This window comes from Leishmania mexicana, chromosome 18, assembly GCF_000234665.1.
Source record: "Leishmania mexicana MHOM/GT/2001/U1103 complete genome, chromosome 18".
NCBI lineage: Eukaryota > Euglenozoa > Kinetoplastea > Trypanosomatida > Trypanosomatidae > Leishmania > Leishmania mexicana.
This window is the reverse complement of record NC_018322.1, coordinates 181,138-199,423: the sequence shown is the minus strand read 5'-3', so window position 1 is coordinate 199,423 and position 18,286 is coordinate 181,138. Positions and strand designations below refer to the sequence as shown.

At 59.9% G+C, this 18,286-nt stretch overlaps 6 protein-coding genes across 6 annotated transcripts; all 6 read left to right on the top strand.

Annotated features, from left to right (window-relative positions):
* Positions 1–1,483: 1,483 nt before the first annotated feature.
* Positions 1,484–4,174, top strand: LMXM_18_0510 (putative aconitase; the record flags this gene model as incomplete). The annotated part of the gene is made up of 1 exon (XM_003874016.1): positions 1,484–4,174. The coding sequence occupies one exon, from the start codon at positions 1,484–1,486 to the stop codon at positions 4,172–4,174; it is 2,691 nt and encodes an 896-aa protein (XP_003874065.1).
* Positions 4,175–7,223: 3,049 nt separating this feature from the next.
* Positions 7,224–8,483, top strand: LMXM_18_0500 (conserved hypothetical protein; the record flags this gene model as incomplete). Its single annotated transcript, XM_003874015.1, has 1 exon — positions 7,224–8,483. The coding sequence occupies one exon, from the start codon at positions 7,224–7,226 to the stop codon at positions 8,481–8,483; it is 1,260 nt and encodes a 419-aa protein (XP_003874064.1).
* Positions 8,484–9,376: 893 nt separating this feature from the next.
* LMXM_18_0490 (conserved hypothetical protein) lies at positions 9,377–10,243 on the top strand (the record flags this gene model as incomplete). Its single annotated transcript, XM_003874014.1, has 1 exon — positions 9,377–10,243. The coding sequence occupies one exon, from the start codon at positions 9,377–9,379 to the stop codon at positions 10,241–10,243; it is 867 nt and encodes a 288-aa protein (XP_003874063.1).
* Positions 10,244–10,733: 490 nt separating this feature from the next.
* LMXM_18_0480 (putative uracil-DNA-glycosylase) lies at positions 10,734–11,855 on the top strand (the record flags this gene model as incomplete). Its single annotated transcript, XM_003874013.1, has 1 exon — positions 10,734–11,855. One exon carries the CDS (start codon positions 10,734–10,736, stop codon positions 11,853–11,855), a length of 1,122 nt encoding a protein of 373 aa, XP_003874062.1.
* A 961-nt stretch (positions 11,856–12,816) lies between these two features.
* Positions 12,817–14,691, top strand: LMXM_18_0470 (conserved hypothetical protein; the record flags this gene model as incomplete). Its single annotated transcript, XM_003874012.1, has 1 exon — positions 12,817–14,691. The coding sequence occupies one exon, from the start codon at positions 12,817–12,819 to the stop codon at positions 14,689–14,691; it is 1,875 nt and encodes a 624-aa protein (XP_003874061.1).
* A 1,082-nt stretch (positions 14,692–15,773) lies between these two features.
* Positions 15,774–16,472, top strand: LMXM_18_0460 (putative tubulin-specific chaperone; the record flags this gene model as incomplete). Its single annotated transcript, XM_003874011.1, has 1 exon — positions 15,774–16,472. The coding sequence occupies one exon, from the start codon at positions 15,774–15,776 to the stop codon at positions 16,470–16,472; it is 699 nt and encodes a 232-aa protein (XP_003874060.1).
* Positions 16,473–18,286: the final 1,814 nt, after the last annotated feature.

Below are 18,286 nucleotides of genomic sequence, written 5' to 3'. Positions count from 1 at the left end.
GGAAGGCCGTGATGTGCGGAGGCTGAAGAGAAAAAAATGACGAGGGAGTGGCGGACCAGCGCGTATTCGAGTGGAAGACGGACAGACACAAGGTCAGCTGCTTACTGTTGAGATACCATGCGAGCCATCGCCCCCCCTCCCCTCCCTCCCCATTTGACTAGGGCACATCCGCGTAGAATAGACCAAGATGCAAGGAAGAGGGCACCTCTCCATACAGGAACAACCAAACGGTAGCCACGCCAACTAGGTGCGAGTGGCTGCCGTAGCGCGAGCATACGGGCCTTCTCCTTTGGTAGATGTCCACTGAGTAAGACGGTGGTGCAGAGAGTTGGCTTGGCACTGAAGACAGACGAACGTGATGTGCGCCACCGGATGTCTGCCTTCCCGCTTTCAAGTCTCTCGAGCGACGAGTGACCGCACCTCACAGATGGGATGGCCGCTGCTCGATGCTCCAGTGTACCGTGACTGCCATGTTCCTCGCACCGTCGCACCACAGCTGCTTTTGGCGACAAGGGCACTCGGGTCTGTCGCTTCTTGATTCGATTCTTGTAGTTCGTGCCCTTCGCCACGCTCCGGCTACTCTCCCTCCTCCTCCTGCCTCGTTGTGGGCTCCTCCTCTCTCCCTCCCTCTCTCTCGGCGAACACATGTCCTGCGTGTTTCGATGGTGCTGCGTACACCCACGAACACGCAATCACGCTCCCTCATACCCCTCTCCCCCATCCACACGTGTGACCGCAGGTTGCCAGTGTTGCTCACTCCCTCCCACCACTCCCACCATTCTGTTTCTCGCTGCACTTAAGGAAGAGAAAACGTAGACGCCGAAACGCACCCCGCCCACTGTGTGTGCGTCTCTCTCTCCCGCTCTCTCGCTCTCGCTCGTTCTCTCTCTCTCGCACCGACAATCAATCTCTCCCCCCCCCCCCACACACAGAGACAGAGATATACAGAGAGCCGCGTACGTACAGAGGCACGGAACTGGCGCCTGGACAGCAGCACACCTCACCATTGCCAGTGCACGTTCCTACATCTCTCCCTTACTCTTACACTCAATCCTTTTTTTTTTGTTTCGCTCGTTTTCTCCTTCGCTCGACGCATTGCTTTCCCGGTGCCTTTACATCTCTTTTCTTTGTTGTTGTTGTCGATACGGAGCGAAACGGCAGCAAAGAGTACAAAGACCGCGTCACTGCCTGCTTCGTTGTGGATCATCCGCACAGACGTGTACGTACCACTCCCTCCCTCCCTCCCTCCCCGTCAACGAACACACCTAAATACAGGCAACGACACACACATACACACACACATACATAACGACAAGCAAAACAAAGAAAGAGGACTGTTCGGCTATACCTCGGACACCGACGTTTTCCTTCTCTGTCCTTCACTGTCGCTGCTCTTGTAGCTGTCGCTCCTGGCTAGGCGGGCTCATTCTATCGTCCGTGCAGGAATTGCCCCATCTCTTCGTTCTCTCTCTGCGTAAGAAAGATGTTCCGCACTGGCTTGCAGCTGGCCAAGAAGGGCGCTAGTCCAAACCCCTTCAATGCCAAGTTCCTGGCGTCTCTGCAGGTCGACGGCGGCAGCGCCAAGTACTATAAGATCAACGAGATCAGCTCAAAGTACAACAACCTCCCCTTCTCCATCCGTGTTCTGCTAGAGTCCGCGGTGCGCAACTGCGATGAGTTCGATGTGACGTCGAAGACGGTAGAGAGCATCTTCGACTGGAAGGTCAACTGCAGGAAGGGAATTGAAATCCCGTTCAAGCCGGCTCGCGTGGTGCTGCAGGACTTCACCGGCGTGCCGTGCATCGTGGACCTAGCGGCCATGCGTGACGCGATGCAGCGCCTTGGCGGTGACCCGCGCCGCATTAACCCGCAGATTCCTGTCGACCTCGTAGTGGATCACTCCGTGCAGGTGGACTGCGCTGGCGTGCCTGACGCGGTGGTGCAAAACCAGAACATTGAGATGCAACGCAACCGAGAGCGCTTCGAGTTCCTCAAGTGGGGCTCGAGGGCGTTCGACAACCTTCTGATTGTCCCGCCCGGCTCCGGCATTGTTCACCAGGTGAACCTCGAGTACCTCGCTCACGTCGTGTTTAACGCAGACGGGATGCTATACCCGGACTCCGTTGTCGGAACCGACTCGCACACGACGATGGTCAATGGTCTGGGCGTCGTGGGCTGGGGTGTTGGTGGCATTGAAGCCGAGGCCGGCATGCTGGGTCAGTCCCTCTCCATGGTGCTGCCGCAGGTCGTTGGCTACAAGTTCACGGGCAAGCTGCAGGAGGGCTGCACGGCAACCGATCTCGTGCTTACTGTTGCGAAGAACCTCCGCAAGCTCGGTGTGGTGGGCAAGTTTGTCGAGTTCTACGGCCCCGGTGTCGACGCGCTCTCAGTCGCTGACCGGGCCACACTGGCCAACATGGCTCCTGAGTACGGCGCCACCACTGGCTACTTCCCCATCGACTGCGAGACGATCGAATACCTCAAGAACACGAACCGCTCTGCCGCGCACGTGGCCCGCATTGAGAGCTACGTCAAGGCTGTAGGGCTCTTCCGCACCGGCAACGAGGAGATCGAGTACACGCAGCACCTGGAGCTTGACCTCTCCACAGTGGTGCCGTGCGTTGCCGGCCCGAAGCGCCCTCAAGACAACGTGCCCCTGACGGATGTGTCGAAGGACTTCAAGGCCTGCATGTCGGCCAAGTCTGGATTCAAGGGCTTTGGCATCCCGGAAGGAGAGCACAATAAAAAGGTCAAGTACACCGTCAACGGCCAGGAGGCGACGATGCAGCACGGCAGCATCGTGATCGCGGCTATCACCTCCTGCACGAACACCTCAAACCCCACCGTGCTCGTCGCGGCGGGTTTGCTGGCACAGAAGGCTCTGCAAAAAGGCTTGAGGGTGCCGCCAGGCATCAAGACATCGCTCTCGCCGGGCTCGCACGTGGTGACCAAGTACCTCGAGAACGCCGGCCTGCAGAAGAGCCTCGAGGCCCTCGGCTTCAACACGACAGGCTACGGCTGCATGACGTGCATCGGCAACTCGGGCGATATTGCGCCGGAGGTGTCCAAGTGCATCACGGACAACAATTTCGTTGCCGCAGCGGTACTCTCCGGCAACCGCAACTTTGAGGCCCGCATTCACCCGCTGACGACCGCCAACTACTTGGCATCGCCGCCGCTCGTCGTTGCCTTCGCACTCGCCGGGCGCGCGAACATTGACTTCGCCAAAGAGCCGATCGCGAACGGCGTGTATCTGCGCGACATCTGGCCAAGCAACGCGGAAATTGTGGAGGTGGTGAACAAGTACGTGACGCCGGACCTGTTCAAGGAGGTGTACGCCAACATCACAACCATGAACCAGCAATGGAACGAGCTCCAGGTGGACAATGGCGAGTTCTACAAGTGGGACCCCAGGTCGTTATACATTCACAGCCCGCCGTACTTTGACGGCATGACGCTCGACCCACCTGGCGTGAAGAGCATCGAGAACGCCGCCTGCCTTGCCATCTTCGGCGACTCCATCACGACGGACCACATCTCGCCGGCAGGCAACATAGCCAAGGACTCACCGGCGGCGAAGTTTCTCATGGCGCGTGGCGTGGAGCGGAGGGACTTCAACACGTACGGCTCGCGCCGCGGAAACGACGAGGTGATGGTGCGCGGCACCTTCGCCAACACGCGTCTCGGAAACCGCCTCGTCGGCGATGGTCAGACGGGCCCATATACGTTGTACCACCCGACCGGCGAGAAGATGTTCATCTTCGACGCGGCCATGAAGTACAAGGAGGCCGGTGTGGCGACGGTCATTCTGGCTGGTAAGGAGTACGGCAGCGGCTCGTCGCGTGATTGGGCTGCCAAGGGGCCGTTCCTGCAGGGTGTGAAGGCCGTCATCGCGGAGAGCTTCGAGCGCATTCACCGCTCGAACCTGGTCGGCATGGGCGTCATTCCGCTGCAGTTCAAGGACGGCGAGAATGCCACCTCCCTTGGCCTGACCGGCAAGGAGCACTTCTCGATGAGCTTCTCCGGGGAACTGCGCCCGTGCCAGGACATCGTCGTGAAGTGCGACAACGGCAAGACCTTCACGACGAGACTGCGCATTGATACCGAGGTGGAGGTGAAGTACGTCGAAAACGGTGGCATCCTCAACTACGTGCTGCGCACCAAGATCCAGTAAGACTGCGGAGGAGGGAGGAGGCCGCGCCTGCGTACCTCTAAATCATACCCCGTTTCTGACGTGTTTGATGCGTTTTGTGGTCGAAACCACGCGGACGACGGGTGAAAACGGTGGCGTGTGTGTGTGTGCATGATGGGGCGGCAACATCTTTGTGTGGTGTATGTCGGGTACAGAAGGGGACGCCAGCAGCTGCACATGCGCTGGTGCAGAGGGCTCCATTTTCCTTTCTTCTCTTGTCACTCAGGCAGCTACGCGAATGGGGGAGGGGCTTGCGCTGCCATCTGTGGTTGTCAAGCCTTACCATTGCAGGCTTTGATGGCTCCCCCCTCGCTTTTCTTTTCCTGGTCTGAATACGCCGGTGTTCTGCACTTGCTGCGTGAGCAGCAGACATGTATCATCGAGCACGCGTCTCTCTCCCCTGTCTCTCGAAGGAGAGCTGAGGGACGTGCTCGACTGTGTGTGAGTGTGAGCCTGCGCAAGCCGTGCACGCTCACACACGTATGCATGCATACCCATGCGTACGCAGCGGACAAACGAAAGTCATGCGGAGTGCTCATGGACGGCGCGTCTTCCCACTTTCCTTTTTCTTCGCGGACGTAACTCTCGGGGTTTCTTCCTTTTGTTTTCATTTTTTTTTGTTTCTGATGTTGACCAACGCGCTGTCCGTCTCTCTCTCTCCCTCCCCCCGCCTGTGCGCGTGTGGGCTGGTGGTCTGCATCTTTGTTGTTTTTTTTTGTGCTTCTGTCGACGTTCTTAGCTTCGCTCTTCCTTTCGTGTGGCTGTCCGTTATGCGTTGTTTGTCACTGATTCGGAGCTCTCTCTGTCCTCCACTTCCCTCCCCCTCCCCCTCCCATTGCCGTGGCACCGACTTCACTGGCTCACGCGCCCCACTACATCCCTGCCCTCCGAAAGGCTCACTGACTTCTCACTCTTTTTTTGTGTGCTCTTATATTATTTTGCTTCGCCTGTATCTGTGGCTCTTGCCACACCCACTAACTACCCCCCTCACGTAGTTGTGTTTTTCCGTGCTACACTTTGGGCTTAAGCTTTGTGCAGACTTACTCACGCTTATGACATTCATCTCTCTCGCCCTCTCCCGTTCTTCGGCTTGACTTCCTGCGCATGCGCGCCGCCGCCACCGCCGATGCCGCTCTTCCTCGCTCCTTTTTTGTTGGAAGCGTCTTTGGGGTCTCTCTTCGGCTCGTCTTTTTCCGGAGTGCCCTCACGCGTGGGTGGTATATTGCATGGGAACGTGAATGGCTGTGTGATGGTGGTGTCGCGCGGGGGCCACCCCGCCCGGCCCCAATCTGCAGGCTACCTGCTTCCCCCGTTGCAGTGGGTCGGAGACACGCGCTTTCTTGTGCATGGGTTTTCTTTACGCTGACTGTGTAAGTGGTATGTCTCGCTATTAATTCTTCAATGCAGCTCGATGCGCTGCCGCAGCGCTCACTTGTCTCACCGCCCTCACGACCCTCTCCACCACGAGCCCGATGTTTGATGCGCGCTGTCACAGGCACTGGAATTAGCTGATAGAAGCCTCCTGCAGTGGCTATCGCGGAGTCGAAGTTCGTCGTGGTCGGCACCGGTGCATTACGTGGGAAGAGAAGCAGCGATGGAGGGCGCGGTGGTCCACTCACAGAGGCTCACACGCAGGCGTGGAAGAGAGAAAGGGGGGTGGAGTGCGAGCACACACACACACATACACACATACGTGCGTACATGAGGGGGGGCGGGGGAGGAGCTCAGTTTGTCTCTATCGGAAGGCGAGAGGCGGAGAAGAGGGCGCAAGGGCAACGACAACAACCACAGGAACAGCCGATGCGCCTCTTTGTCGCCATGGCGAGTGGCGGCAAGGGAGTGGGAGGGAGGGGGGAGGTGTGCGGAGACCACTATGAGCAACCCTACGGGATGAGCGTATATGAAGGGTGGGTGGGTGGGTGGGAGTGAAGGGGTAAGGAAGGGGGGGGAGAGGGAGAATGAGGAGAGAGGGGTTGAGAGGTTGAGGAGTACGTGAATGCGTGTGGGTGCCATACATACACACACATATAAATATATGTATGTATGTACTTCTGTACATGTATGCATGCATATCTCTGCTCATCTCTTTCATGCTTGAGCTTCATTTTGTGTCGCCCATCTCCCCTTCCCCCCGCCCATCTCCGGTGGTGCGTGTGTGACGTCAGCAACGGTGGAGGTGCTGTATGATGTCTATTGAAGGAGATCAAACAACAAAATGTGCGCCCGGCTCGTGTGCTCGTGACAGTTTCCACCCCCTTCCTCGCTCTCTCTAGCGATGTACGTCTGTGCCTGTGCCTGTGTCTGTCTGTTTCTCTAACTGGAGTAATTTGTACGATCATCCTAGCAGCACACGCGACCGCTAAACATGTGCGTTGTTCTCTCTCCTCCCCGCATCTCTGGGACATCATATCCCCAGGCAAAGGCCCCTCCCCTCCCTCTCCCTACGTGGTAGGGGCTAGGTGACGGAGACATACCCGGCCTTCTCCTGCCTTCTCCTTCGCTTGCCGAGGCGGACCGCGGCAGCAGCAGCAATAACCCACCGTCACACAGCCCTCTGTTGCCATTTGGTGGTCTGTGCCGGAGGTGGTGCTGGCGGCGGCGGCGGCGAGGAGTGGCAACATGCAGCAGCGCATGTCCCTCATAGCTCGTTTTGCTGCTTGGCTTGCATCGAGCTTCGCCACGAGCGCCGCCACAACCTCCCGCTGTGCACACGTCTCCCTTCCGTTACATGCTCACTCCTTTCATTTGTGCGTATCCCCACCTTCCCTCTCTTTCTGTGCCGAGCACATCGCACCGACCTCGTCATCTTACACGCAAGCACAGTGCTCACGGTCACGCTGGCGCCGGCCCACTCTCTGCCTCTCCCTCTGTTTTCACGACTGCCGGCGCGAAGGTGTAGCGTCTTTCGTGCTTGACCTGCCCTGTAACTGGGTGATGCGTCGGCTCTGCCATCTCCTCGGTCGTCTCTCTCTTCGCGTTGTCTGCGGAGGGCACCGGCAATACGACTGGAGGCCTTACACGCAGTAAGACGATGCCGCCGCTCACGCTCGAACAGGTGCTGGCGCGCTCCATGCGGCTGCCTCGCCAGCGTGCTCAGCAGCAGGTCTCACGCCTCTACAAGAGACACAAGTCGGCTGAACTTGGCGGCAGTCCCGGATGGGCTCCTGCAACCGCAACGGGAAGCAGCCCGGTGGACTCAGGTGCGCTCCGTAGCAGCAGGATCGCTGCGTTGATGAAGGGCCGACACGCTGGAAAGCACGGTGGAGTCGACCGCAGCGGTGTGTCTGGGACGGTGGCGAACAAGGAGAAGCTGAACTTCTTTGAGCTCATGGAGCGCGAGGATGCGCAGCGACGAGCCAGTCGCTTGAGTATCCACAGCAGCGGCCACCTTGTTCGCAACAGTGCTGACCTCTCAACGTACCTAACCGCGGCGCAGCGCACCGGTGACTGGGAGGGAGGACTGCGGGCATTTGCCGAGGCTACCGCACTGTCCGCCGTGACGGCGATGCTGGCGACGTCAGAGGCCACAGCGACCTCCGCTGCCTCCACGGCAGGTACGTCGATCGCGTCCACCTCAGTGCCGCCCGCGCCGTCCGGGTCTGGCATCAACCCCAATGCAGTGCAGATCACCGCTGTTCTCGAGATGTGTGCCAGCGCCGAAAAGTGGGACTTAGTAGAGAGGATCGGCGTCTTCTTCGCCCCTGCCTACCCTTACACCTTCAGTCGCGCGGTGGAACTCCTCGCGCGGCGCACGCCGTCAGACTCAAGCGCTGGAGAGGGCGGATGGCGTTCTGCCTTCGCTTACCTGACCACTCGCTGCCCGTTGCCCGCTGCTGAAATTACGGTGGAGGCGTTCAACGTTATTCTGCGCGGCTGCGAGGCGGCACTGGACTGGCGAGGGGCGATGGAGGTGGTGCGGGCCATGGGGCCGAACCCGCTGCAAGGCTGGCGTGCCGCCGAAGAGGAGGATGAGGCAGGCTGCGCTGCGGCCGCGGCCTCGCTTGGTCATCCAGCGACGGCATCAGACCCTGCTGAGACAGATACGGTGTCCGCGTCGCCGCCGACTGCATCGGCTTCCCCTGCCCTGTCCATGTCGACACCGCCGTCTCCGAATGTGGTGAGTTACGCGACTCTCATCGCAACACTAGAGCAGGCTGGCAAGGAGAGCCTTGCCTCGGCGGTGCTGAATCGGCTGCCGGCTGTTGAGAAGGAAGAAATTACGGCCTCGTATGCCGCGCTGATTATGGTGTGGTCGAATCAGATCATGCGCAAGCAGCGGCGGCGCTTCTGAGTGCGACGACGATGCATGTATGTGTGTGTGAGTGGGAGAGAAAGAAAGGGGCTTTGTTGTTGGTGGTGGTGGTGGCGAACGCATTGCTGCGTCCGGAACGCGTGCGTGCACTCGTGAGTGCGCTTGCGCGTCTCTCCTTGATAACAATTCACGCGGAGGCGAAGCGCATGTACGTTGTTGCATTGGGGTTGTGCTCGTGAGGAATGTTGAGGCGGTGAGGTGAGAAAACGTGGCGAACATGAAAAATGCCCGAACCGAGGCGAATGGGGATTGGGAGGGAGGCGTGAGAGGTGAGTGCAGCACAGACAGGTGGGGTTTACTTGTCGAGGACCTTTACGTATCCTTAGTCGACAGCGACACGCGCTCGAGCACACACCATCGCGGAAGGAGATAGTGCAATGGCTCTGCGTCTTGCGTAGCGCAAGGGTAAAAAATTGAGGCGACAGCTCTGCTGAAGCACCGCTTTCCTGTCACAATCATTGACACTCACACGCGGTGGCCGTGCGTTAGGATGGGAGGGCTGCATTCCCTTGAGGCGCCGCTATGCGCATCAGGACAGGCGCGTATGCTTCATCTTCGCCCTTGCCCGTGCCCTTTGCCTCCTGCACTCTCTTATCCCGCTCATTCTCCTCCTTTTATTATTATTATTATTATTTCCAAAAGAAAAAAAACAAGAAGAGCTGTGACGTATCTGCAAGGCTGACGCGTTCGCACGCGGTACGTCACGCACCCGTGTCCCCCCGTGCGCTCATGGTTGTCTCCGCCACCTCGCCTCTCTCTTTTCTAACTGCCAGGCCGACTTCCCTTTCCTCATCCTCAGAGGTGTCCTCCGCCTCGCCCCTGCCTCACCTCCTTCCCCCAAGCCTCTCCTTGCCCCGCCTCTCTGTATCCGCATGTCTGCCGCGGTGACATGGCTGCAGAATAGTCTCGGCATCGACGTGACAGGTGAGTGGGCTCGCCATGTTCATCTGAACGTCGGTGGCACCCTTTACACGACACGCCGGTACACGCTACGCGAACTCAAAGACCATCGCATTTTTGGCCCCATCCTGGACGGCCACGCGCATCGCTGCGAAGATGGCAGTTTCCTGATCGATCGCGACGGCTCCTTGTTCCGCTACATCATTGCCTACCTCCGCGATGGCCGCCTCTCCGTCCCGGACAACTTCGTGGAGTGGGATATGTTGCTTCAGGAGGTGCGCTACTATGAGCTGCCGGCGATGGAGAAGAGTGTCTTGGACAGCTTTGAGTTCCAGCAGAGCGTCTTCCGTCGCCAGCTGCCGCACGGGGTGTACGTGTGGTGGCCGCCGGCTTCACTGCAGATTGACGAAGGGGCAACGATCAAGGCAGCTTTGTGTGATCGTCTTGCATCCGCACCTCCTCCACCTCCTTTGTTTTTCTCTTTGCCGGTCACAGATAGCGCGACAGGGAGGGGCGAAGCACGCGGTGCCACTGAGGATCAGACTCGAACACTGGAGAAGGGGCATGTCGCGGCGGCCGCTGATGCTGCAACTCGGAGTAGTGCTGCTGCTGCGCCGCCTTCGTGTTCATCAGGTTCCCTGCCTGTCCGCATTGTGCCGCCGCTGCCTGGGCTGACGGTGGACGCGGCGTCTGGGCGGCGGGTGGTGTTCCGTGAGACGCAGGTGCTCCAGGACCTCGACCAGCTTGTGACGGTGCTGCTCACGGCCTATGGCTTTTCGATCCAGCACTGGGACACTGAACGAGGACGCGTGCTTCTCACGCTGCCTGGGTTCATGTAACGGATGGGAGAGAAGTAGCGAGAGGAAACAGGAGCGATCCTGCTCCGTTGATATGAACATCAATATTGACACCCGCGACAACCGACAGCGCGCTTCACATCTCGGCATACGGTGTGCCTTTTATTTCGCCTCCTTGTCTTTCAGTCTCGGGCAGAGCACGCTGAGAACAGAAAGCAGTGCGTGGCATGCAGACACGCGTTGATGTGCGCATGGATGCACGCACACGCACACGCACAGGTATAACAGGCTACCGCTTTTGTAGGGGGTTTGATTTAGTCTGTCCCCCACCACCTCTGCTCTCGCCCTCTCCTGTTTTCCGTCTCCGCACGCACTTGTGTGTGTGTGTGTGCCACCGTTTTTTTCCATCATGCTTGGCCATCATCGTCCTGCTTTTACGACGCTTCTTCCCTTCAAGTGATAGAGTGCACCGCATGAGACGGTAGACGTGACGCCGCAGAGGCACACACACACACAAGTTCGAAGAGAGTAGATGCAGAAGACGCTCTTAGATTTTGTGCGGAAGGGCACCAGCAGCAACGGCCCAGCTGCCGCCAACGCGGTCGTCGCCGCGGACAGAGGGCGGCAGCGGCAGCGGCAGTGGCCCTCGGCATCGAACGGCGAGGGCACCACGCCTCGGACGGACTCACCGCCTAAGAAACACGCCAAGACTCTGCGCGAGGACAGTCGCAACCGTAGTAACTCCAGGGAGCCCGAAAGGGATAGTCTGAAGGGTGCCTCTAGAGATGACGCGGTTGACCTCGACGCGAGTGTGTCAGTCGCACTCCTGGAGTCGACACTCCCCCATAGCGAACAGGGCGGTACCGTTGACAAGGCGAAGCACGTCTCCAGCGGCACTACTGTGCCTGCTGCTGCCGCTGCCATCACCAGCCGTTGGCTTGCCGGCCTAATCACGAACCTCGAGTGGAGAGACTTCCTGGCTCCCATTACGGCTGATTCGTGGCGAGGTGGCGCCTTCGCCCGCATTGAGCGCTTTCTCGATGGGGAAAAGGAAAAGGGCAGGGCCATACTGCCGCCTGCCACGGACATCTTCAACGCGTTCAACAGCTGCCCATTTCGTGGCTTGAAGGTGGTCCTGCTCGGCCAGGACCCGTACCACGATCTTCACCAAGCGCATGGACTCTGCTTCTCCGTCTTGCCCGAAGTACCGCTTCCGCCGAGCCTGCGTAACATATACAAGGAGCTCACGACGGACATCGCGGGCTTCCAGGCACCAAGGCACGGCTACCTGCAGAGCTGGTCGGAGCAGGGGATGCTGATGCTGAACGCGACTCTGACCGTCGAGGCGCACAAGGCCAACTCGCACAGCAAAACCAGTGGCTGGACCGCCTTCACGGACGCCGTCATCCAGCACCTTTCCCAGCACCACCCCAACCGGCTCGTGTTTCTGCTCTGGGGTGGCTACGCGCAGCAGAAGAAGAAGCTCATAGACGCAAGCCGGCACATTGTCCTGGAGAGCGTGCACCCATCACCGTTGAGCGCCAGCCGCGGCTGGTTCGGGTGCCACTGCTTCTCTGCGTGCAACGAGGCGCTGCAGAGCATGGGCCACCTTCCCATGCATTGGCAGCTGCCATTGAATGCTTCGCTGCGCTGACAGCGATGGGCAAGGGAGACGAAAGAAAGCGCTACCGCGACACAGGTGGCAAAGGGAAGGCCCGGGTCGCAGGACACGGTAAAACATGCGTCAGGTGAGAGCAATGTAGGGGGCGCGTGCCTGCTGTGCGTGTATGCGTCTGTGCGTCTATACCTTTGCCTTCGAGTCCTAATGGGTGTCTACGGGAAGCACTCGCCCACCGGACTGGGCGGCGCCGGTTTTCTCTGCCTTCTCGGCCCCCCCCCCCCACACACAAAAAAGTTTTGCCATCCAATGATGTTTGGCTGCGTTTCCTCCCGGCGAGGAGTTCCACGACAGCTTGTGCACACTTCTTGGCGCGGGGAGGAGGGATGGCAGTGGTATAGATGGCAGCTGTTGTACCGATCCTTTCACGTGAGCGTGATTATCTTACACATCGGACTTGCGAACACACGCACACATGCGAAGACCTCCCTCCCCCTTCCCCTCAAAAGGCGGGCTGAGGTGTCTTGACGGCATGAATGTCTGGGGCGCGTTCTATCCTTTTCCTTGTCTCATTTTTTTTTTGGTGCCTTGGTTGTTGGGTGGGGAAGGCGAGAGGTTGGGGTGGTTGTGGTGGGCAGACCGAGTCATCAATGCGCTGCATCCCGTGGGTGCTCATCTCCCCTGTCTCTCATTCTCTACCCCATCCGCTCGTCCTTTTCTCTCGTTACTCTCGTTACTCTCTCGCTCTCTCTGCCCCTGACTCTCCTTTCTCACTCATGCACATGCGTGCCTGAACAGTGCGAACACGGGACCGTGAAGGGCCGCATCGTCATTGTCGAGGGTGGCGTACGTCTCCACACTGCTTCTCTTACCCCCTCCCCCCTCCCCCGACAGACGCGCAGGCGCGCTCCTCCATAGAGGGTGGGACAGGCATTAGCTCTCCCCCTTCTCTCTCTAGTGGCTCTTGCTAAAGCCGAGCGATTACGAGCTCGCATATATGAGCTACACAGCCCCGGCCAACTTCGTCACGGAAGTGGGTGGGTGCCCGCTCTCCAACCCTGGCGTGGGCCCGATGGCGGCCATGCAAAACGCTGAAGACATGGACCTGGACACCCTCCGGCGCTCTGTCCAGGTGCAGAAGCAGCTTGATGTCCCTTCACCGCCCACAGCGCAGCTGTTGCGGGTGCCAGAGGTGATGGATGACTTTGTTCGCAACTTCCTCCACCGTAATGGCATGACGCGCACCCTGCAGGCCTTTGAGAGTGAGTGGTACGGCAAGGCTGGCGGTGGCACCGGCACCGTCACCGTCACGCCGTCAAACCCAATGGTGCCGGACAACTACCGCGAGACGATGGCGCTACAAAACCGCATCGAGCTGCTGGAGCGCGAGCTGCGCCAGCACGCGGAGCTCAACACGCGCGTCACACAGCAGTGGACGCAGGCGAAGAAGGACCGCGAGTACCATCGCACAAGCCACCAGCGTGTGGTGCAGGAGAACGCGCGCCTCAGCCGTCTGCTGAAGCAGGCAGGCCAGCACGCCGAGCTGGTGAACCCGACATTGACGGAGTCGCGCGTTCGCTGCGAGCAGCTGCTGAAGGCGAAGTCGCTCTTGGCGATCGAGCGCGACAAGCTGCGCAGAGAAAAAGAGCAGCTGGAGATGAGGGTGGCGGAGCTGGAAGGACAGCAGCAACAGCAGCAGCAGCAGACATCGGGGAGCGCCGCAACGGGGCCCAAACCCCCGGCTGCGACCCAGCGCGCTGGTACCTGGAAGTCGTCGCACGCGAGCGGCAAGTCGAACGCAGCCGCGCGTCGCGGACTTGCGTCGTCGCCGTCTCCGGCGAGCACAAAGACTGTTGATGCAGAGGCGGACGGGTTTGTGTGGCCCCCTGATGATCGCCCACAGCCTCCTGGGTCGACTGCTGCTAAGTTGTTTTCAGGCAACGCTGGTGACGGGCAGCCGAGCTTCGCATCCTCTGAGTCCCCGGTAGCGGAGTGGGTGGAGCAGTCATTCTTCCAGGCTCACACGATGGCGGTCACGAGTGTCGCGCTGCACCCCTTCAAGCCGGTCGTGGCGAGTGGCAGCGACGACGGAAGCTGGCGCCTCTCGACGCTGCCCACTGGCGACGCCATCGTCTCTGGCCAGGGGCACAGCAACTGGGTCTCGTGCATTGGCGTGCACCCACGCGGCACAATGCTCGCCACCGGCTCTGGCGACAAGACGGTCAAACTATGGGACTTTGCAACTAGCCGCTGCGCCGCCACCCTTAGCGCCCACACCGACGGTGTCTGGGACCTCGAGTTCCAGGACACCGGCGTACTGCTGGCGAGCGCGGCGCTGGACAAGACGGCGCGTGTGTGGGACGTGGAGCGGGGCGTGTGCCGGCAAACACTGCGAGGGCACCAGGATGCGGTGAACACCGTCAGCTGGCTGCCTTGCACGAACCTGCTGCTCACGGGCAGCGCCGATAAGTGTGTTGCCGTCTGGGACGCCCGCAAAGGCACCAAGGCACAGTCCTTCACTGGCCATCGTGCCGCCGTGCTGTCCGTGGCGGCCGGGCCAGTGGGGAGCTCACTCTACGCTTCTTGCGACACCCAAGGCGCCGTCACTCTCTGGGATGTCCGTCGCATGGCGCAACTTCTCCGCGTCGAATGCGGACCGCAGCCGGCCAACTGCGTCGTGGTAGACGGCATCGGTCACAACGTCGCGGTCGCTAGCGACGACGGTACCATCAAGATTATCGATGTGGAGGAGGCAGTGGTGACAGAGCTGGTGGGTCACGAGGGCCCGGTGCAGAGCGTGGCGTTCGACCTCGCGAGCAATCACTTCCTCGTCAGCGGCAGCAGTGACCGCACCATCCGGTACTGGTGCTGAGTACGCCGAAGCACCGATGGCTGTGGTGGGCCGCGGCATTTTCAGGTCTCACTCGCCATGGCTGTCGACGCATGCACGTGCAACTCGGAGCCGTGCTAGACCCGCGAGCTGGAACCACGGGCGCGAGAGGGAGAGAGATGTACAGTAGTGTCGGTGGCGAATTATTCCTTTTGTATTTTTGGTGGCCTGCATACTGTTAGCAGGCGCGCCGTTGTATGCGTGTTCGCAGGCCTGAAGCAAGGTGTAACGATGGACTGGTAGATGGAGCGGTTTGAGATGGGATGCGCAGAGGGGGGGGGGCGGGCAGACGTTAGTGGGGGGGGGGAAGGCGCGTCACGTATCACAGAACGCTCTGGAGCGTGAGATGGCGCCGCGCGTTTTTGCGTGGCCTGCTCGAAGTCGAGGTTACGCCCTTTTCCTTCTCCCCCTTGTGCGACCATCCCCCGCGCCCAATTTCCGGACGTCGACGGCACCGCCCGCTGTCATTCCTCTGTGTGCTCGTGTGTATGTACATTTTGCAGAGCTTCTGGCGTTGCACAAGACACATGCAGGAAAACACGAAAGAAAACGCAAAGTTGGTTCAAGCATCATCAGGAGCCACGACGGCGACGACGACCACAAGCGCGATTTCGGCCATTGCGCGCGTGCACATGTCTGTGTGCCTCCGTGCGGCTCGCGCGCGTCAAAGCAACAAGCGCGCTTGCAACCGGAAAGCGCCAAAAGAAGGCAGATGCTCATAAGATGCAGTTTCCGGCACGCCTGTGCGCACGCGCGTGTGCCGAGTGCTGGACGTTAGCCATCTACGCTTGCGCTCTTTTCGCCGCCAACCACCGTCCCCTCGCACTCCCCGCCTCGTCGCTCTCCTTACACGGCGTTGCTCACGATACGTCATCCGAGAAAACGAGCCCCGTCCTCTTCCCTTCCTCTCGCGTCCTCGGTCGATCATCTGCGCTATCTTTGTGCGGTTTGTCTTCGTTCGCTGCGGAACGACGTCTTCCACACCGGACGACTCCCTCGATAGCGCTCGTGCGCCCCTCCCCTTCCTGTCCCTTACTCGCCCCACTTAGCACCTCACAAACGCCATGTCTATCGTAAAGGTAATGGTCACCCACTCGGCGAGCCAGCGAGTGGTGCCGGAGAAGGCGTACGGGCTCGCGCAGACGGTGCAGAGCATCAAGGAAGATATGTACTCACGCTTTGGCACCCCGGCGGAGCAGATTCGGCTAGAGCTGTACGATACACGCGACTGCAAGGTGGAGAGCAACATGAAGGATGAAAAGCTGCTGGGCTTTTACGGGTGCGAGACAGGTTACCGCATTCACGTCGTCGATCTTAGACCTGCTGCGCAGGTGGATAACTACGATGACGTGTCGAAGGTGGAGAAGTACGAGATGACGGACGAGGAGTGGCTTAAGCGGCCCGACAATGTTCGCGCCTACAAGGAGCGCATGCTGGCCCTGCAGCGGGAGGAGATGGCGAAGGCTGGCATCGAAGTGCCGACCGGGCCGAACGATGACAGCTACAAGGCGGAGGCGGACACGATGAGGGTGGGTGACCGCTGCTGCTGCCAACCCGGCGAGCGCCTCGGCACAGTGCGGTACGTCGGACGTGTGGCAACGCTGAAGCCAGGGTACTGGATCGGCGTCGAGTTTGACGAGCCAGTCGGCAAATGCGACGGCACAGTGAAGGGGGTGACGCTGTTCGAATGTATGCCCCTGTACGGCGGTGTGCTGCGCCCCAATCAGGTAGAGGTGGGTGACTTTCCTCCCCAAGAGTACTGAGTGTGTGTGTGTATGTGTGGTGGGGGTGGGGGTGGGTGGTGTTGGTGCCATCAGTGCCGATCCCCCTCCAATACCGGACACACGCACGCATATATATATATATATATATATATATAACCAAACACAAACGTCTGTGCGCTCACAAGCGCCGTGCTGCGTGTGCACGTGGACTGTGGGCGCGCTCCAAGGCACGACTACTTCTGTTGCACTTGACACTGTGCACAACTCTAGTAGCAGAGAACGGAGGGGGAGGGGAGACAGAGGCAGAAGGGGGGTGGGCGCAGAAGTCCACGCGCACCCTCCTCCTCGTCGTCTTTGAGGCTTCTTTATGTCTTCCTGTCGCTGCCGCCGTACCTCTTCTGCCCTTCCTCTCGACCTCTTCTCGTCTCGACGACACCCCACTCTCCTTTTCTCGTCTTTGGCGCGCGGCAGTGGAGGGGGGGGGCAGACCACATCTGTCGATGTTTCCACGCTGCACGCAACCTCCCTCCCCCTGCCTCTCTCTTCCGATTGTGTACCCCGTGCTTTGTTCTCACGCGGGGGAGGGAGGAGGAGGAGGAGGGGTGGGGTTGCCTAACTGTCCTTCCTCTCCTGCCCTCCTCCAGTGTACGCTTGCAGGGCTCGTATACGACCGCGATACGAAGGCCGTCTGCCTTGGAGAGAACACCGTCATGGAACCGCACACGGAATCAACTGGAAACGTGACAGCGGATCAGCTGTGGCGTCCCTTGGGACGGCTGTCGTTCTGGGACCGAAGTTGTGATGGTTCCTGCTCATGGATTGCGGTGATCTTCCAAAGGTGCACGGCGGTCGTCCTTTGTGTGGTCGCGTGGCTTGCTAGATGGCCCATCGCTGACGGCGCTGTCCTGGGGGTGCCCACAGTGAGCTGGACAAGTGGTACAGGTGGGCCGCAGCGAACACACCACGGCGCACCACGCCGCCGACAGTGACTGGTGCCGCTTGCGACCTCTGCACCGACGCGAAACTGGACGGATGAGGGGCCGCGCGGGTGAAGCGTGCGACAAGGTAGGCCGCCATCACGGGCACACGATGGCGGCACGGCCCCACCGATAGTGTGTAGGTTCAGCAGAGCACCAAGCGGTGCGCGGCGCGTGTGAGGCGCCTTTTCTTTTATTGTCTTGTCTGCTGGAGCTGCGGCTCCCCGTCATTTGAATGGCGCCTCTGCCATCGCTGCTGTCCTCACGGGCTACCTCCCCACAGCCATGCAGTCAACGCGGCGCTATGTCACTCCGTGGCTCGCCTGCCATGCGTGATCCACGGCCCGTTGCATGAAATCCGGCGAAAACCCCGCCTACAGGCTGAGCCGTGATCCTGCATGCCGAAGGTGAAGGTGTACGACTGGGTGAAATGGGAGGGGGTGAGACCGGAAGCCCAAAGGACGGGTGGGCCCGCGCACTCACGTCTCTCTACCGGCTCCGGTGTTATACGCGTATCGGTGCTCTTGTAAAAGGGCAGAGAAAACATACACGCTCTATGCCTGCTCGTGTGGCCCTCTCGGTGTGTAGGCGGTACGACCGCGCACCCACCCACTCACACACACACACCGTTCCCCACAAGTCGGATCGACTGAAGCCGATGTGCCGACTTGCTCCATGGCGTGCGTGGAACTCCCCCCACCCCTCTCTCTCACGCTGGCGAAGGGACGGAGGCGTTCATCCTGCCTGCACGCGATGCTGTCGTGCTCGCTCATGTCTTTACGCTGCGTAGTGCTGCCTTCCGTTTTCTCGTAATATATGCGCGGAGGCGCCTCTTCCAGGGCTCTCTCAACGTCTGCTTTTCCCCATTCTCATGTG